General features: G+C 32.6%; 1 protein-coding gene across 5 annotated transcripts; it reads right to left on the bottom strand.

Annotated features, from left to right (window-relative positions):
* Window positions 1-11,932: 11,932 nt before the first annotated feature.
* QARS1_1 (putative glutamine--tRNA ligase) lies at window positions 11,933-20,460 on the bottom strand (the record flags this gene model as incomplete). Of its 5 annotated transcripts, XM_012942202.3 has the most annotated exons (11): window positions 11,933-12,036; window positions 12,497-12,622; window positions 14,252-14,309; window positions 14,395-14,522; window positions 15,071-15,259; window positions 15,345-15,735; window positions 18,518-18,610; window positions 18,656-18,768; window positions 19,724-19,929; window positions 19,960-20,059; window positions 20,094-20,324. In XM_012942202.3, the coding sequence occupies 11 exons, from the start codon at window positions 20,322-20,324 to the stop codon at window positions 11,983-11,985; spliced, it is 1,689 nt and encodes a 562-aa protein (XP_012797656.1). In that variant the 3' UTR covers window positions 11,933-11,982. The 5 variants fall into 5 exon arrangements, with proteins under 5 accessions (XP_012797656.1, XP_051074880.1, XP_051074881.1 ...); XM_051209425.1 differs by having other exon boundaries at window positions 11,933-14,309; window positions 20,094-20,460; XM_051209426.1 differs by lacking the exon at window positions 19,724-19,929 and having other exon boundaries at window positions 19,960-20,399.
* Between the last annotated feature and the right edge of the window lie 602 nt (window positions 20,461-21,062).

Genomic DNA, 21,062 nt, shown 5'->3' with positions numbered 1-21,062 from the left:
GCTGGGAAGCCAACTCCATTTTAGTCAAGCGTTACTCAATATTTATAGTCAGACAAAATAAAGCTACAGACATGTGATTAATGGAATAAGAAGGGCTCACACATATATGCTCATATAAAAACAGTCAAGATTGATAAGCGAATAATTGACAAGGTCAAAATATGACCCAAGTAGAATGAATAGAATGGAATGTCCGAAAGCTAGAATAAGATATATGGGCTTAAAATAGTGACTGACACCACAAGCACGTAACCATTAGACCACTAAGCCGGCCAGCATCCAACGGTGATAATGTCTAACTTCAACTAATCCACGAAATTGTGCTACCGTAAACCATTGTCTTCAGTGAGCTGATATCTCACGACAGACCTGGTTGAACTCCACTGGTCACGGCTTCTCACTAGAAGACACTGAAGAAAATGGTTTACGGTGGCGCAATTTCGTGGATTAGTTGAAGTTAGACATTATCACCGTTGGATGCTGGCCGGCTTAGTGGTCTAATGGTTAAGTGCTCTCGAGCGAGACTGATAGGTCCTACTTTCGAATCTCGCGGGGGCGGGATGATGGGTCCGCACTGCTGAGAAGTTCCACAATAGGACGAAACGGCCGTCCAGTGTTACCAGGTTTTCCATGTTGATATAGCTTTGATCGACTCATGATCTCAACCATTGAAGTTCTGAAGTATATTTCGATTTACTTTTTTTCTATTATTCATATTATTTCATGATAAGAATATTTATTTGCATTAGCTATTATTACATAGTAACTCCTTTGTATATACAAGTGATATCTAGTCATATGGTTGGTATTTATGAGTTTGTATAGTTTTCAATACTTAGTGAGTAGTTTAAGCATATCATACGAAAAGTATTTTCATTTCTACGATTCATATAGATGATTGATTCAACTCATTATTTCATGAAGAATATGGAAATATGTATCTGGTTTCATTTTAATGAGATGTGGAAAACAAGCCGCTTATCTGTCAATAGCAGATAAATAGATAGAAATAAATAACTGAATTCAAGAAGACAGGAAGAAATCACTTACAGAGAATGTTACTTTTACAACTAGTCAGTTATTTTTCAGTTTTTATCATTCTTCTATGTGAACTTCTCAAACGGAAAAATCTGTATGCAAAACAACTTTCAAGTTGAATCATATATTTTAGTGGAGTTTTAACCGATAATGATACTGCACAATCAGTCATATAATAAAATAAAATGATTTTGTCACCTAATAGTTAGTGAGCAGTATAGATAAGCTAACAAGTTTATCCAATACGCATACCTTTTTTCTTCCAATAATTCAGAGCTAAGTGGAAAAGTCTCAACCCTAGTTAAAGCAAACAAGTAACAAACAAACTGTATGATCTACTATTACACGAAGCAATTCATGAACACTCTTCACGGGCAAAAAGCTATATTTCTCATTTATTTTAGAATTCAGAATCGCTTGGTAACAACTATTTGGTATTCAAAGAACTTTTTTTTATATAAATCAAATACAATTCATCAATTATTATTCCGTTTATTATATAGAAAAGTCTAAATTAGAATTTTTCGTTCACAAAATTTTCATCACACCATTTATTAATAATAAAACCCGATACTGATTTCATTAAGAAAATATTAACTATTGAAAAGTATGATATGCAAACATGGATAGCGGTTAACAGTGAAATCCAGGACGCACGTCCCATCCTATTTCGGACACATCAGCTGGACGTACCCCCATCTCAGAGTTGATGTTCACTATGAGATTCAAACCGCAGTACCTTTCGCTTTAAAAGCCATCTCGTTATCCCCTTTCCTATTGAATCCTCATAGCCACTTGCTTGTACAATGAGGTGAGGTTTAAGTTGACTAGGTATTGTCTACTTGAATCTTCGTATTGATGTTTAGAACTTCAATAAATCAGTATCTTATTGACATATGTGCATACTGTGCGTATTGCCTCGATATAGCCTTAATTCACAAGTATTATAGGCAATATCAAAGCAATACGCACAGTATGTAAATGTGTCAACAAGACACTGATCATTTGCAGTTCTAAATATCAATGAGAAGATTTAAACAAACAATACCAAGTGAATTTACTGAAAAAATTCTTTAATATTTCACTAACTTTAAACATCCATTTTTTATAATAAAAAATCAAACAAACATTTAAATATCAGATGGGTTTTTTCGATAGTATAGTAATTTCAATGGTCAAGATCATGAGTCAGTTGAAGCAAGACCACTATGGAAAACCTGGAAGTATCGGATGGCCGTTTCGTCCCATTGCGGGACTCCTCAGCAGTGCGCATACACGACCTCGCCCCCTGCGAGATTCGAACCCAGGACCTACTGGTTTCGCGCGCGAGCACTTAAAAACTAGACCACAGAGCCGGCATCCAACGATGTTAATGTCTAACTTCAACTAATCCACGAAATTGAGCGACACATCCACCGTTGTCATCAGTGCTTCCAGGTTTTCCATGGTGGTCTAGCTTCAACTGACTAATGATCTTAACCAATGAAACATTCAAATATTTGAAATAACCATGAACATAACAAAGAAGAATATTATTACCAGTTACGGACGGCGCTTAACAAATTAAATGACTGACATTAAAAAAATAAAATAAAAAATAAAAATTCAGAAATTATATTGATTCATTGACACATGAGATAATACATTCAATCACTATTTTTTTGGTTTTATTGTTTCAATCAATATGACAATATTTAATTACAATTTCAATTGAATATATATCAATTCTTAATGAAAACAAATAGCAACCCCAATAATTACTATTGTGATGTGTGCTACTTATATTGACATAAGTAGTATATGACGTTAGTCGTGGACAGAATGTCTGGCAGCAGAGAAACAAGGGGATCGAACAGTAAAGAATGAAAACACGATGCAATTTGTATGAAAATGCAAGAACAATGAAGTCTGAGTCATTTTGAGACAAATTAATCATTTACTTTATGATTGTTAGATTTTATTAACAAGTCCTGTAATTTTGTGTTAGATACATCTGATTGTTCCTACTGGTGTTCGTGTTCACTTCACAATGACCATGAATAATTTGATTTGAAGAAATAATATTTCATTCAATTTTTTTTACCTTTTAAATCTTTAGCTTTCACTTTCCTGTATATTATTATGAATATTTTGTTGTTGTTCTTGTTTATTCATTTTGATTCTAAGGTAAGATGATTTAGTTATTAAATATAAATCAGAATAATAATGAAGAATAAATGAATAGTTGAATTGCGTGATTATTTAAATAAATAAATAAAAATTAATCATAAAATATGTCCAATTAAATTGTTGAAAATAAATAAATAAAATAGACGAATAATGTAAACTATCTGTCATGATTAGCTTGAATGAATTTCATAAGTGTCTATATTGATAAATTTTCAATATGAAAATGATACAGTATAATTAATTTCTTTTTATTAATGATAAAGGACTTTGATAGTTTGGAAATTATTCAACAAACTGAATAAATTTTTATATTGTCCATTTAATAAATAAATGGGATTCATTTGGTAGAATGGACAAAATTACATCAACAGTGTAAGATAATTTATGTTATACTGTGAGTTTGGATTAACAAAAATGTATGCACTTATAGAAGTATTTATTATTCAAGTACAAAAATTCATTGTTTCATTATGAATGTAAAGCCACATTATTCTAAAATAGTTATCCTAAATGTAAAACATATTTATGTGGGGGTAAATAAAAACTTAAACAATAACATTCAATAGACAACTTGTATATGAATGGAGATTAGATCACATCAAAGTAAGTTATTTTCGCAGATTAATGACAACTGAAGACTGTTTGAAACAAGAGTACTGGACAGTTCGTTCATCATTGTACAGAACTTGGAAATTCAAAAATTCATATTTCGAAATCAATCAATACGTTATATTAAAAACTGCATTGATAGGTTTTTGTGACAATAAGCTATAGTTTAGGATATTAGCCTTGTTTCATACTAATTTATACTAAGACATCCAAACTGTAATTCGACTTATTACACATTCACTGACATTTTGGGGCATCAAATCTCTACAGGCTACTCAAATTAATACTCAGTAATATATATTGACTAGGAAGCGTTCACTTATCCAAAATTTGCTCATTTATTATATTCATTTATCGAATATATTCACGATTATAAGTATATCTCAAATGAGTTTATTCTAACTTAATTCATATACTTAGTGTTTGTTTTCTTATGTCCCTCATGCCTAAATCATATGATGCCTTTATTATAATTTATAAGTGTCAAAACAAAGCATCTAACTTTTTATTCAGAATATTAAAACTTTATACAGTTGAAATATGATTTTATAAATTTTCATATTTCATGCATACATAGAAAGTAATGAAAATTTAAACAAAACTTTCTTCATGTATATTACTATCAATTATTCGAACATAAATTTCGATTGTTTAAAACAAAATTCTACAAAAAGACAAAATATTTAAATTTAAATCTACATTATTTTTTTTCATTTGAAACAAGTAATTAAGCTTACTCTTTTGAAATTTCAAATTATAATGATATACTTTTCTGTATGATTTCCTCAGTAGTTGTTTCAGCTCTTTTTTTCAAAAAGAAAATTGTTTTATTTATCACTTGAAACATTGAAAAAAACTTTTTTCTCGAAAAACTATATTGATAACATAAAAAGAATGAAAAACGTTTTATTCCTATAAAATTGAATACAAACACCTTTTAAACAAGTGTGAATAAATATTCTTTAGTTATAAAACATTGCTTGTTGTTATGAGAATATTATAATAACCATTCTGTCTTTTACAAATCAAATATATAATTTATTGCAATTAAATTACTTTTTCGAGATTAAAATGATTGTTTTACAGGGTAATTTTTAATATGAATAAAGAACTACTAAAATATTGAATAGTAGTTTGGAATTTACTTAAAAATTCTTTCATATTATGACAAATCCGAAAAATACAGAGTATTAATACCTTAAGAGTATAGAGATTTTAACATAAATAGTTATAAATGGTAATGTTCACTTTATACTATTCTTAAATTATGATTTTAATAGTTTTATATTTGTGACAAAAATTGAATGTAGCACTGATGGGTAATACACTAAATTAAATTACTTTTTAAGCAAACAAAAATACCAAAGAAAATGAAGATTGATTATAAAAAATCAGATCCCGTGAGAAATTTAAAAAGCGAAAACAATAAAATTTTGAGTAAAAAGAGAATTCATCAGTCAATTTCACGGTTTCATATCATCTGCATACAACCTAAAATTACGATTAATCATATAATTTGAAATATTCCCATATTGTAAATTTAGAACAACATATATAAGCGAACAATATTGTTTTCGATTAGATCCTCATCAGGCTTTACTCTAATATACAGTAATATTTATATGCATATACGAAATAATTAAACCAATCAAGGTAGTTTATAAGTCAATGATAACAATGGAAAAGATTACATAATAAGTAAAATGTGAAAAGTACAAATTGATGGTGTGACAACAGGTGCATTAGTTTTTGATAAGCAATAATAATAAAGGTTCAAATCAATGTTACATAATCTGAAATAGGTCAATGATTAGAAAAAATATAGAAACTGAGATAACAATTATAAAATTATAAGATGAAGTAATAAGAAATGTTCAGATAATTGGACCGTGAAACGTATAATTGAGAGAAAATAAAATGGTAGGAGGGTGTGAAGAAAAATAATAAACGAAGAGAAAGTTAGAAAAAGAATAAACAAATAAATACATTCATTTATTACTTAAGGCCAAGGGAGAGATAAGGGAGTTACAAATTTCTTCTGAACACAAAGACTTGGCTTGTTAGCTCGGATTCCTATAGCTTCTGCTATGTGTAAGAGATGAGATCGAACACCATAAGGAAAACTAGTGGGAATCCGATAAATAACTTTGAACGACTTGTTTCTGTCCACTATATGACCGCTATCGATCAAGTGTGATGGTGTTCGGTCTCGTCTCCTACACATAGCAGAAGCTATAGGAATCCGAGCCAACAAGCCAAGTCTGTGTGTTCAGAAGAAATTTGTAACTCCCTTATCTCTCCTCTGGCATTAAGTATTAAATGAATTTATTTATTCTTTTTCTAACTTTCTCTTCGTTTATTATTTTTCTTCACACCCTCCTACCATTTTATTTTCTCTCAACTATACGTTTCATGGCCCAATTATTTGAACATTTCTTATTACGTCATCTTATAATTTTATAGTTGTTATCCCAGTTTCTATATTTTTCTAATCATTGACCTATTTCAGATTATGTAACATTGATTTGAACCTTTATTATTATTGCTTATCAAAAACTAATGCACCTGTTGTCACACCATCAATTTGTACTTTTCACATTTTACTTATTATGTAATCTTTTCCATTGTTATCATTGACTTATAAACTACCTTGATTGGTTTAATTATTTCGTATATGCATATAAATATTACTGTATATTAGAGTAAAGCCTGATGAGGATCTAATCGAAAACAATATTGTTCGCTTATATATGTTGTTCTAAATCATATAATTGTCAACAAATATTTAACATACTTTCGTTTATGAAGCTTGGACAAATGTTCGAAACATAACCGGAATCATTAAAAAGTATAAGATACAACGTGTATGAATGAGCATAGTTAATATCAATGTATATATATATATATATATATATATATATATATATATATATATATATATATATATATTATTGTATTGTACTGCAGATTAGGATAGGTGTAATAGTGACAGGTAATCATCATCAAGATAAAAAGGTTTATGCACGGCTAGTAACACCAATAAGTGATCGGGTAATCGCTCAACATGATAAAATAAACAAATATGTGGAAATCAATAAGATTATGTAAGGGACGAATATCAGCAAATGAAAACCAAATAAGAAAAGGTTGAAGACAAGGCTTAAAAACTAGAAAATTAATAGAGGTTATCAGATAAACCTTAAATCATGACAGGGAAAGGATAGTCACACTTTCCTTCTGTAGAGACAAGCCAAATCGGAAGCGTTTGATAGCGATTGCTTCAGCAAAACAGAATAAGATAGGTGTTTCTTGTCTGTTAATTATTTTGAATGCATTGCTTACATTCACTTCATGTCCACCATTCAAATTGTATATAGTAATTGGAGATGAAAAACCTTATTCCTTTTCAAACGTAGTTACCTGATTCGTGAAACACATTTTATAGTAAATTTAGATTGAAGAAATAAATACAACTCGAAGAAGTAAATATTCTCTTCAACAATATTCTTTACTAAATATATACTATGATATTTATAGTAATTTAATTGATAAACTAGCTGACGTCAAAAGTGTCGCAAGAGGTTTTGTAATGATTCAAAGGTTAGGAGGAAACAATAACATTAAAACACAAGCATAAGAGGTTAAGATCTAATTGACAAGGTGGAAAAGAAATCCGAAAAAGTAGAGGCAATAATAAGTTTTAAAAATTGGAAGAGTGTAAGTAACCAATTAACGAGTATGAAAAATTAGAAGTCTTACGATCTTCAACAGAATGACGTATAACGCATGCTGCCTCTGAAAAAAGAGTTTAAGCTTGAAATACTTAATTGTTAAGACCTATACAATGAACAAATTATTTATTTGTGCTTCTTATCAGCAAGGTCATTCGACCGTGCAAATGATTCCGAAAGACGTTTCTGGCTATGTGATGTGACCGTAATTGACAAGATGTCCCAATACCGAGCTACTCATTGTTTCCCATCCTCTTTTTGAAATCCATATCATTAAAAGATAGGTTTATAAACATTTCGCTTTGTTTCAGCTATAACATCTGCTTAACAAAAGAAAGCAAACCTATAGAGACACATGAATGTGGAATTTACGTCTACCACATCTATGGGTCACAGGTCCTCTAGAGTAGATAATATGAAAATTAGTGGGACAAAACACTCTGCTTATTGATTTCGAGAGTCAACCGAAGATTTCCTCTGCATCATCTTTCAATCTGACATTCATGGAAATTTCTTCAAATCCGCAGGTGATCTTTCGAGTTTTTATCGATGAGACCAAAAGTATAACTAATTACCGAAATTAAGACTTTTTAGTACGTTGTGTCATCAATACACTCAAGGATGGAGTGAATGAAGTCTCTATTTGAGACGATAAAACCTAAAGTCTCTACAGTGAACATTCCGATTTGTCCTCCTTCTTAGTCAGACTGTTTAGACAATTTCGAAAGACAGTTGTGGAGTAGTAATGGGACTGAAACCAACTAGATGTTCTAGTATTGAGTCATTATTTGTCTTATATTCTTATTTTGAAAGTAATGCAGTAGAGTATTGTTTACTATTCTGTTTCATCACATAGATTAGAATTATGCATCGAAATGAATCATCATTAACTCATTATATATTATCTAAGAAAGTTCACATCGCTTAATAAATGACTATTACTCTAAAATGTGTTAAAAACTTTTGTTTACCATCGAGAAAAACAAACAGTCCGTTTATAAGCAGCAATTTTTGAGAAAATCTTCATTATTCTTGCCAGTAAATCTATTTGATGTGATTATTAAATTGTTTTAATATACACATAATTTCTTTCAGATAGATATAAACAAACTAAATTTGCAAAACATGATGATAAATTTTCCTGTGGTCAAGATAGTATTTTGATAACCATGATTTCATACACTTGAAAACTAAGATGAGTTTATTGAACAGTCCAATGAACTCTTTAGTTTGAGATTAACATATCCATTTAATCCTTTAATATAATCTCACATATATTAAGATGAGACTGAATATAAACATTTTACTGATGAGTACATATGATCACAAACACTTGTCTCAATATACAAAGAAAATATGAGTCTTGATTATTTTGAAATTAGTAGATGTACGGCTACTTACCGCTCCTAAAATCCCCCCTTATCAATGCCCTGACAAACTTAAATTCTTTCAATATTCTCAGAACGTTGGTTTACAAGGAATTATTCACACGTGAATATATTTACGTCAAATGTTGATGTATCATCAATCTAACTAACTATTATCTTCACATGACTGTCCACTACTTTGATAACTTCTTTATATATTTTATACCAATTATAAGTAGTATACGTATTTTTGAAACATTTCCTCGGAGCCTCAAGTATATTTTATTGATAGCAGAATGAAACCGCTTCACTACTCTTTTCTTCCTAACTTCCTATAAATAATATAATACCAGATACATGCCGTCTCAATTTTAAGCAAAAATGACAAGTATACTTAAAATGATTCAAGTATTTACAAAACATTTAGAAAAAAGTTATTTAAAAAAAGGTTAAGATATGTTTAATAGTGAATGTATTCTGGGAACGAAGCATAAAAATGGAGTAACTACTGACTATCAAATCAAAAGCTAGGCCGAGAAAGCAATGAACAAGTACAATCAAACCAACAAGAAACAAAAACCAGTTTCTATACATCAGCGCTCTCAAAAGTGTTCATGTAGTGTTCCGATAATGTAACTTTCCGTTCCAAAAAAGTGCGTATGTGGATTTGTAGTCTGGAGACCTGAATTGATAGACATTTATTTTAGAAACGAGAAACAGATGATGATGTCACAGGTATTCCGTGTTTGACAACGCTTCTACCAGTAACACCTTCTAATATATTTCGTTCCCACCAAGAGAAATCAAAAGACAGAGTCGAGGAGACCGGAAGAGTATATTTGGCGATGACCAATATATCGGAATTCTCTTATCTAATCTGGCTAGCGATTGCGGTTGATGTTGAGCACGGCGTTACCACACGTGATCTGGTGCGGATGCCTGACCGAGCGCCTTCAGCTAGATGAGTCCACTAAAACATATGGTCAGCATCCAATGTCGAAAACTTACAGAGCTATTTATTTTAGGGATTTATTTACCGCTACACAGATATACAACCCCATTACTAAATAATTTTAGTTGGGTTATTCAACACTTCTACAGCCTACGCAATCGGCGTGACCATGTAAAGAATGAACGGTTCATCAGGCACCTGGTGAAAAAAGTACTATAATTTCCAGGACTTACATCAGATCATTGAAACTATTTGATAGAAAGGCTTAGAACTTTGACTGAGGAGCTCCTGTACAAGTATTTAAACAATAAAAGTAGCCCGAAGAACTAATAAGAACGTACTGTATTTGAGATATGTTGGACGATAAAGAACGAATATACCTACTCGATTGAGATTGGCGTTTAGACATAACACCAGACTTATGGAAATGGACTCCTAAAAAATTTCGAAACGAGACAATACGTATTTAGCATTAAAATTAGTCCCGCTTCATTACTATCATTCGTTTGGGTAGAGGGAGATCAAGTATATGTGATAAATTCTGCAGGTATGAAAGCGTACGAGTTAAATAACTTGTTAACCCTCATGAGCGAAACTATAGCTATACTTAGGAGTTAACGACTTAAGAGTTTAAAAAAACATCAATGTACGAGAACTACCATAAGATTATGATAGTTTTTTTAGTATTTCAGTTATAGGGTTAATACGTGTAAAGTTAAACGAATTGAACTGCTTTGCTATATACTAGCCATGAAATTTGGTACTCGGAAACAGTGTTAACACCATATTTAGCAAAAGACATCGATACTAATCTTTCTTAATTCACTATGATGAAATAGACCAAAAGAGATTGTGGACAACCTTTTAGGATACGACTTGAGGTTGCAAAAACAGATGACAGTTCTCCATTAGCTCTGACTCAGATGGGATTATGTTCAACTCCAAGATTTTAGCTAAAATATTAGTTAGCCTAATCGCTAAAATTGGACCACCATCCTTAAAGACCTATGGAGCCAATCCATCTGGACCAGCTATCCTTCCTCGTTTCAGATTAGCTATAGCCTTTTGAACTTCAATTAGAGTCGAGGGGTCTATTTCAAAGTTCCATTCAGGATGTTTGGAAATTGTGAGTAGCTGCAGAGTAGCTGAACTGCTCCTTAAAGTGTTCCACCCATCATTCTAAACGTCTGGGCTGGTAGCAGATAAGAGTGTCGTCTTTTTCCGAGATCGTCTCACACTTGACTTCTCAATTTCAGTTTCTTTTATGAGTCTGAAAAGCTGTCTTGTGTTACCTGCAAAGGCTATCTTTTCTATCTCTTTTGCTTTCGTTGCCCACCAATGTTCGCGAACGTTCCTTAGACTTTCCGCTAACCTAGATCTGATTTGTCTTCGTTCTTCATCGTGTTCAGAGCCTGATGGGATGAGTTTACAAGAATCTATCAGTGCAATAGACTTGGTAGAAATCCACTGGTTTTGCGTAACCCTTTGGTTTAAATCACAATAGACGTTACTGCTGTTTCCACAGCTGTTCATACATCTTTCTAAACATCTGGATCAGCCACGTTCTCAAAATTGCTTAAGTGTGACTACAGTTGTCCCTGGAATTTACCTTTGACCTTCTCATCGCCGAGTTCAACACTAATGGGTCTTCTTAATGTGGCTTTCCTGCGTTCAGTGAGGCTCAGTAACGTAATCGGCCTACTTGACTAGTATTTACATAACTGGCTGTTTTTAAACAAAGATGATGGATCTCGTCAACATCGATACAAATTTAGTACCATCCTGAGTTTCAAATGGGTTTAAACACGCCCCTTAATAAAGATAAAAAATGTGATTGCGGTTTCTCATTCACAGGTAAATATCCTATTAACCATCTGGCGACCGAAAACATTACTAAATGTTTAAAACCTTAAAATCCGAAAATCACAAACTACTTTATGAATACAGGCAACTATACTCATTAAGCGAAAGCTTTGAAGTGATATTATCACTGATTAAACATTATTCAACACTCAAAATGTCTCGGCACGTGTAGTGTGATAAATGCAACAAAGATAAAAGGGTATCCAACGTAAGAAGTGTATTACAAGTTACATAACACTATACATGTTTGATGTTAAATTGTTTTACCAGGATCGGCTTTTAGAGCAACAGTTCGATTGAAAACCATCTAAAACAAAATAGAAACATAGGGAAGCAATAATGATGTGGCGCACAAAGATGATTACAGTGAAAGTAAAACCGTCTTATTTTTTCAGAATAAACAAAAGCCAATTCTTTCTCCATAGATCAGTACTTTACAATGGTACTCATTTGACGATAATACAAATGAGCAAATGTTAGACCATGAGTTACAAATTTTATGAAAGTAGACGTTACTATCTAAATTTTTAAACTCAAATACAGGGAACCATTTAGATTAGTAATCATTTGTGAATTATAGTTTACTAGATAGATGTAATTCAGGTGTACACTCAAGTTTACTCTAAATAATGAGTTGAAAACAAGGTGTTAAGAATTCAAAGATGTAAAACAAAATCACTATATGTTGTAGTCTTTTTAAGGTTTACCTGAGATTCTTCTTATAGTAAACAGTACAAATACTACCTGCCAGAGAATAAAGGACTTACACGTTCTGAGTTAGTATCAGGATCCACAGAGAAGAAACCCATACGTTCAAATTGATAGGCAGTGTAAACCTCAGCATTTTTGACAGACTGTTCAATCAAAGCACCCGGAATTATGACTAATGAATTCTGAATAATGTGAAAGTTAGTTGCGTATAGTCCACGTAATCGAAAATTGGTTATACAAATAAATACAATTTGAAGTTTATTAAGAGACAAAAGTGACCTGGAAAAAAACTAATGTGCTTGCGCAACACTTCGAAAAATCTCATGACGGTATTTTATACGAAAGCTGAAAATTATTTAGTTTTTACAAAAAGATAACTGTGGAAATACATCGAATTTTCCAGATCGACTCTATCTTCTCAATACACTATCGATACTGAACTATTAACAATAAGTGATAGTTTCTCGTTGAATTTTATTAGACATTCATGTGGAGCATAACCATTGAGGTTTATCGACCTCGATAATCAGTGCATAATTATTCAAAATGTTTGATCCAAAAAACACCAATACCGCAAAAATATTTAGTTGCAATTCAAGGCAAAAAATCATAAATTTAATGAATAGTTTAAAAACAACTGGTAATGAATAAAACAAACTTAATGGTAGCACGTAAATGAAAACTGAAAATCCATTTACTAGACGGAATATTATAATCTTATGATGAAAAGCAAGTGCGAAAGTACATAACACAATGGTTGCCAACATAGTTTAATGGGTTAATGTCGATAAAAAATCAGAAGTCTTCAGAAATCAACCTGAAATTTACAAAAAGCTAGTAATCACAATACCTTATATATGACTCTAAGAAGCATGGCTTTAATATGCTTAAAAAACTACAATAAAGTGAGTGATTTACATATCATTTCTAGAACAGTGAATTAACTTCCTCCTTTAATAAGTTTAGGTAAATATGTAGTATTTAGAAACGAAAGCTTCAACCCCTTTTCTTCAACAGTTGGGACAGATCTCTTTCTGCTGGAAATTGTGGCCACCCTAGAGAAGCATAAACATTGCAGTTATTGCATACATACATATACAAGAAAAGGAAAACATAGAATCGTTGTGGAATGAAACTATAGTTTATACACCTCAAACTATTATTATTTATGGCTAAGAAGTTAGAGAAAAGACATCCAAACGAAACACTGTGATTTAATTGCAGTTTAGCCAAATTAATTTATACTGATTTTCTTAATGCTCATTGGTAAGTATAAATAAATATTACTGCAAAATAAAACAAAACACAATACAAGTCTTACAAAACGTTGATCTGAGGAAACGCTTAAGTATCAACTGTAATTAGCTGAAAAAATTCACTGGGATCGATTCCAATACGTGGTTGTCTATTAAATTTGAGTAAATCAGGAAATACTGCAATATACCAGGACTAAGAGTATCTATCCAAAACTGATGAAAAAGGATGTCTCAAAAAGGTTTCAAAGATATCGTTCAGTAATGTGAACAGACTGGTATTGTATGATTTTCTTACTTGTATGGTGTCGATGAAAACATGCAAAATCTATTGCATTAAGCATATGCTTAATGATTAAGTGCTACCAGTGAGTTTTAGGAACAATCTTATCATTAAATGGAGAGATGCTTGTACAATTTGTAGACTAAACTGATTATCAATTGCTATCACATAACTGATTTAATATTTCTCTTGAACTTGTATAACGGCCTAACTAACCTGTCTGCACAAAAACAAGAAAAACATAGTAAAAATGATACAAATGTATTCGGACATACTTTATTAATCACAGACAAGAATCCATTCTTTTCGCTTTCTGGCTCCTTGACGGTGAACCTAAAAACACCAGATAACAAATCTTACTGACCCCGTGAATGACGAATTTTGAGATATTATATATAAGTTATAAACCTAAACTTACAATCGGTCATAAAGTCGAGCTTCAAACTGCAAAGGATTGGACACCCAATGTATAAAAGCTTTTGGCTTAGTAGTATCCTCTACCTTCTGGGCTTTCACAAATAAATGAGATATTTCCCCATCGGAATCCTATGTGAAGCGCAATTCAGAGATAAATGGGAATAATTCAACAATGTAACATTAATAACTATAAAAAATTAAGCAAAAACTAAAACTTACAGAAGTCTTGTGTACCACATCGAATGAATGAGAAACTGGAAAAATATAACGTTTGTTAGGGGGCTACGGATTGATTCTACAAGATTATTGAGTTAAAATACTGTTTGCGATGCAAAACTAAAACGAAACGTTTTTTGAATAACTAATACATATGACTTTCAGAATTACTTTTATTCAGAACTTATTTTGATACATTTTTACAAAAAATTCCGAATGTAAGTTAATTTCTTGTGCCGCTAAGGAGCGTAGCAACTTGATATCACGATTCTATCGCAGTAATTGAATAAAACCGTGTGGTTTTTTCTTGGAAAACATGTACTTAAAAATGTTGTCTAAAATTTTGTATTAATATATGTGTATGCACACCAAAGTAATTATCAAAAAACAAATGTTTTATGAAATTTAAATGTAACCAAAACCAAAAATTGCATAGAAGAATCTAAAACAGTATAGTTTACTTTTTTTAAATCGGAAAATTCTAAAACAAGGCCCGTGTAACGAAGACCAACTGGTTGATTAGGTGTTAAACGACGATATCCTTTCTCAGCAACTTCTTGAAAGTCTGTATTTTCTATGTACAGCTCCTGTTGCAACAGGACACTATGAGTCTTACTGTCTGGAATAGCAGGAAAATCCGCAACTGTAAGCTAAAAACAAAAAGTAAAGTATACTGAGTTTGCTGTCAACCTAAACAGTGAATGTAAAGAATTTCGAAAATAAAAATCATTTTACCTCGACAGAAGACTTATCGCCATACAGTTCATGCCAATTCGTAATAGTTACTATTATTGGCTCTAAAACAGCCATCACACGTGGTGCATGATCATTCAGATAGTCCCGTACACAAGCATCTAAAGCAGAAGGATCAAGGATTGTTTGAGCCATAGTAACGCCAATACGTTCACAAAACATATTAATAGCTTGAGGTGGAAATCCACGACGACGGAGTGCTGTCAAAGTTACTAACCGTGGATCATCCCAGTCATTAACAATACCGGCTTCTATCAGCTTTAAAATTTTGCGCTTAGACACCACACTATAATACAAATTGAGGCGACCATATTCCCACTGAACTGGACAATAAAGATTTAGTGAATTACAAAGCCAATAATACGCAGGACGTCTAAAACAATGAATTCAAGATACATTATTACCAGTTATACAATTCTAAACTTATATATATATATATATATATATATAGTGAGAACTGAAACATAATATACTGGTTAAAAAAAATAAATCGGCATAAGTCCCTAAATAACAGACTGAATTCCTGTCGATATCTGAAGTGCCTAGTTTATTGGCTACTTTAGTAACCTTTAAGTATTGTCCCCAGCCCATCGACTATAGGCTATGAAATTTCTGATCAAGTTTTAGTCTACTAAAAAGGGGAAATTGTACGACTACAAGTGTCCAAATAATTGTTCACTATTTCTAATATCTGAAAACTGCAAATATATATATATATATATTTGAGAACACTTACTCGGTCTCATTGTATTGTTTTTTTCCTTATTAGTTGACTAGCATACCATCCGTCACTTTTAATCGAATCGCTCTCAGAATAATCACAACCAGTAATTTATTCCATTTTGTAGTCTTTAAATTCTTCACTTAAGCACTAGTTTGTATCAGTAAAGTATCTTGTGAATGGCATTTTGTGTGCATCATGCACAAAATCTCTTAGTTAACCAATGAATAAAAATTATTTTCCACATTCGCACTCGCTTGAAAATCCTTAGTTAGAGAGACACATCCTTTAGACAACTTCAAGAAATTACATCAAGAATTTTCTAATATTCGCTTAAACAAACTAGATTTAGGAACCTTACCTAAAGGCTTTAAATTTCATGTCCTAAACAATAAGTAAAGCCAAACTGATTAAAGATATAAGTTTAAAAATTAACATAATCAGCTTTATCAATTAATGCCTATACCGAGAGATACGAAAAATTGGTTCAAATTCAGACTTATGACCCTACCGACAAAATGTTCTACCACACCAGGAGTCCCTATATATCTGTTACCAAAAGGGTATAGGAACACTGTAAATAAGCTGATGAAAATGATAGCTGCTTTCCATTAGATTCAATGAACGAACAGCTCCTTTCAGACCTCGGTTTTGGAACAATAAACCAGGATATCTCTGAACGTATAAATTACCAGATCATGAGAAACATCTCGCTACGGATAAGCTGAGTAAAGATATGACACCAAACTGGGAAAATTAGTCACCTAAACAAACTACTGAAGAAAAGAGAAATAGGTGAGTCAACTTATGAGATTTTCAAACCAACAGGCACCTACCTTACAAGGTTGTAGGATCTACCTATGACTTGTATGACTGATAACAATCCATGGGTCATCTTAGGAATGAATAATGGACAACCAAATAAGCTTAATGGCTTGATCGACTGACTAATCCCAAAAGAAGAGAACTGGCTACATACACGACAGTCCTGATTTCGTCAACATAGCACAAGGCGTTAAATGAATCATAAAGTAGATAGTTTCTTCTCAGGGTCGGCAGAATTACAAATCCACAAGAGTACGAAACACAAAATAGAGTGAATTTCTTGGACTCGATTAGGTTCTATTTACAGCGAAAGTTCTTAAACGGGTCAACATTTTCATTTCAGCGGCTTCTAATCAGTTACAAATAAAACGTCTTGATAGAGTTATTCTCAAGAAATACCACACTGTCGTGAAGATTTATTTGAAAAGTGGAAAGCATTCGAAGAACTTAAATTGACAATGGCCATTCCATAAAGTTTGTTAACGAACACTGAGCCAATAATTGGAATTTCACAACTAACCGCCACTACTAATAAAAACGTATATGTTAAACTTTTATTCAAAGGGGATGATTCTAGCCCGCAAAGTAGCCATCGATTAAAAATCGATATTACACCAACCTTTTCTGCCACCAATTTAATTATCACATATGGAACAAAAGGCAGTTATAGAGTCTTGGACTAGGGATCTTTATTTACCTTCATTTGTAGTTGTTTATCAGTATTTGCAATAACATGTTAGAAGAGCGGAGACGATCTTATTCACAAGAATCGCTCTGAATACATACACTAAATTTGTCTGTCAATGGGTTCGAATTCACTACAATGACATGAGATGATATATCATATTTCCTTTATCCAATGATGTTTAACTTTTTCAAACTGTTTAACCTATAGACTTCATGAACACTCTTCATCCCACCCACTATTCTTCATTTAATTACAACAATATTATCGTTCATTCTAATCAAATCACTTCTAAGTTACAGCTGTCACGGCTAGCTAACACTGAAAAAGTTTGATCTTCTGTTCATTTAGTTATTCAAGCGATCTAATGCTATTAGGCTAACCTTTTGACTAAGTTCACTTCAGTGATCATTTTGTAAGTGTGTGAATGAAAAAAGCTTAGAGTAACAGGTGAAAACAAAGATCAAAACATTTACAGTAGAGAAATACTCAAAATCTTGTAGTAAACACAGAATAGATGTAACGCACTCTACCTTCAGTTGCACCACTCACTGCTCAGTCAATTTCAATGACTTAGTATGGATACAATCGAGAAATTCATAGTTCTGTTAACGAATTGAACCAACGATTAGTTAATGCAGATAATCTGACATGGTTTGATGAATACTTTTTCTATCACGCTTTTTCAGTAAAATAAATTCTTCATATGGGTGGTGATTTTGTATGGGTAACATACCTTAAATGATGCATTTTAAAAACCTTACTGTTTTATGTCTATTAAAAAAACTAATCTAAATTCACTACCGTATATTTTAAGCTCTACCATTATACAACTAAATACTTTTGCAATAGGGAATGACAAAAATCGTACCTAGATAAAAATCTTAGTATTGTACATGTATCATTTTATTTGCTGCTACTTACCGTGACTGAAATTCCTTAGTGCATAATGAATGTGTGATATTCTCAATGGAATCACACAAGCAATGTGTATAGTCATAAGTAGGGTAAATGCACCTAAATTAAATTGTAACATAGAGTACAGAAAAGTAAATAACCTACCACTCAGTACCAGTACGATGATGGGGAGTCATCTTGATGCGATAAGCTACTGGATCCACTTTCCCATCGCCCAATGTCACTTTCATACGTAAAGTAGCCATACCTTCGTCAATCTAAATAGCAGTAAGGAATTACGAAAGCATACAACGTAATATAATGTTACAGGATATACCCTCCAGTTCATTTATAAAAATCGCCTAGTTAAAAACAGAAATAACACGTATTAGTGTCGAAAATTCAGATATAGCTTCGAAATGTTGATTTGTAGGTGAAAAACGAACAAACTACGGACAAGTGACGAATTTATATTGTTTTCTAATAGTTGTATAAGTGATATGTAGTACATGAAAATTAAATCAGTGTATGCTTACATTTACATGAAGATAAGTTCTCAGGTACACAAGTCAGCAAGGTTGTCTAATATTTAGAGCGAATTGTTTATGACCGTTGGGTTAAAATCTCACATTTTGGCATTACATTGACTAGAAACAAGGACTATACGTTAGCGTAAGCTTTCATAGACTTAGTTATACCCTCCGAGTATCAAAACTGAATAGCATATGGTTAAAACTCGGGTAATCCTAGGTTCGACGTGGTATTATTTGTATGGATACTATACTACCGTAAAAACATTCTCTGCTAATCTCATTGAGAATCCGATAATATGTTTCGAAACATTAGAAATACAATACTCTACTCATTGAGATATCATAAAAAATACTTGTTATAAATCTGGAGTTTTTGATGCAAGAGATTCAGACTATCAGGTACACCCAGTACATCTAAATGTGTTCTAAGGCGCTGACTAAAAAAGGGTCTAGAACGCACTGTGAGGAATACGTACTGCGTTGCGAGTACTGGTTTAATTTTAAATTTAACGTGAATACTGTCTTCGCAGTTCGAAGTTTTGGTAATACGAATTACAAGAATCTTCACACTGCCTTCAAAATAATATAATCAGGGTATCAAGGTGCTTTTTCAACCAGCAAAATTCATTTCTAAGGTTATGTAAAAGATATGTGGCAATAAATTTTCCAAATATCCGTAACCGATATGGAATATGCATACCTTGCCGTTTTTCATATCCTCAAACAGTCGCAAGGATTCCTCAATCGGTCTGTCTCTCCAGGGCGAAGCTGGTGGATTAAAACCTCGTATTTCTTCTACGGCCTGATGACAAACATAAGCTAACTTTAATTTGATTAACTTAATTGCCCATTCGTATAACTGTTGGAAATTATCCGAGGCATAAGTAATCTTGTATGGAGTAAAGCCTGACAACTATTAATTTATTGAAGACTTACCCAGCCATCGAACCATGTCCTCAATAGCTTCGAAAAATTCTGCTTCTTCCTTTTCAGGGTTTGTATCATCATATCGCAAGTAGGTTATGCCACCATGTTTCTAAAAATAATAGATCCCAGTGGTATCAACTAACCTTTGCATAACCAAAATTAAAATTGATCGCTTTCGCGTGGCCGATGTGCAAAATACCGTTTGGTTCAGGAGGAAACCTGGTAACTACTATGCCACCGGTTTGCTTCATGTGTTCTTTCAATAACCTCATAGTATCTTTTGTCACAATGTAACCGGGAGAATTATAATTTTCGCCTGGCTTGTGAAATTTAGCAGCTTCTCCCACTACATCACTGTCACCATTCACTAACATGATAACAGTACTGATATGATAGAGGAATAAGCAAAGCAACGATCAATTCAACGCTTTAGTGGTAACGTCTACTGGTGGAGGTCACTGAGCACTTGAAGGTCAAACCGTCGTAAAACGATTGGTGCGTCACCTCGACAATTCGTAAAGTTTTACAGAAGCGGTCACATCAAGAGAATTGATTTAAGTTCAGCCACATTATGTCTGATAACTCCCATCCTTCAAGTAACGAAAGTAATGCCACCGCAATGATGCATGACATATGATGAACCTTCAATGATATTATGTTATCGCGACAATGTTGAGACCTTTCTAGAAGTACATAGTTGTTTTTACAATAACCCTAGAGTATTTTTTCGTCAGATATGCTTGTATACTTATGGATGTAATAGCAGTGTACCAGAATCCGAAGTTTGATAGTGGTGATCAACATTCTCCCGGAGAGCATTTATTTACCGCTACACACCTTCTGACTCACCGCCGCAACCTAGACGAAGAACACGACGTCGGTCATCTACGTATGCTTAATTTCAAATGAATGTATCCTCCAAGTCGAAATATTGCCACTGCTAATCTGGATTTTGGGTCCATGTAGTAAATTGTGAGCTAAGCGTCACCTCTATTAAGACCGTACACGACTATACTTGTGCATTTCTGTAGGTCCGTCGAGACTGAATTTGTCGGTGAGTGGGCGATTATATTTAAGACCGTTCCTGTTGAGTAATACGTCGACGCGAGGCA

The sequence above is a fragment of the Schistosoma haematobium genome, chromosome 1, assembly GCF_000699445.3.
Source record: "Schistosoma haematobium chromosome 1, whole genome shotgun sequence".
NCBI classification, from domain to species: domain Eukaryota; kingdom Metazoa; phylum Platyhelminthes; class Trematoda; order Strigeidida; family Schistosomatidae; genus Schistosoma; species Schistosoma haematobium.
This window is presented reverse-complemented; position numbering and strand designations above follow the sequence as displayed.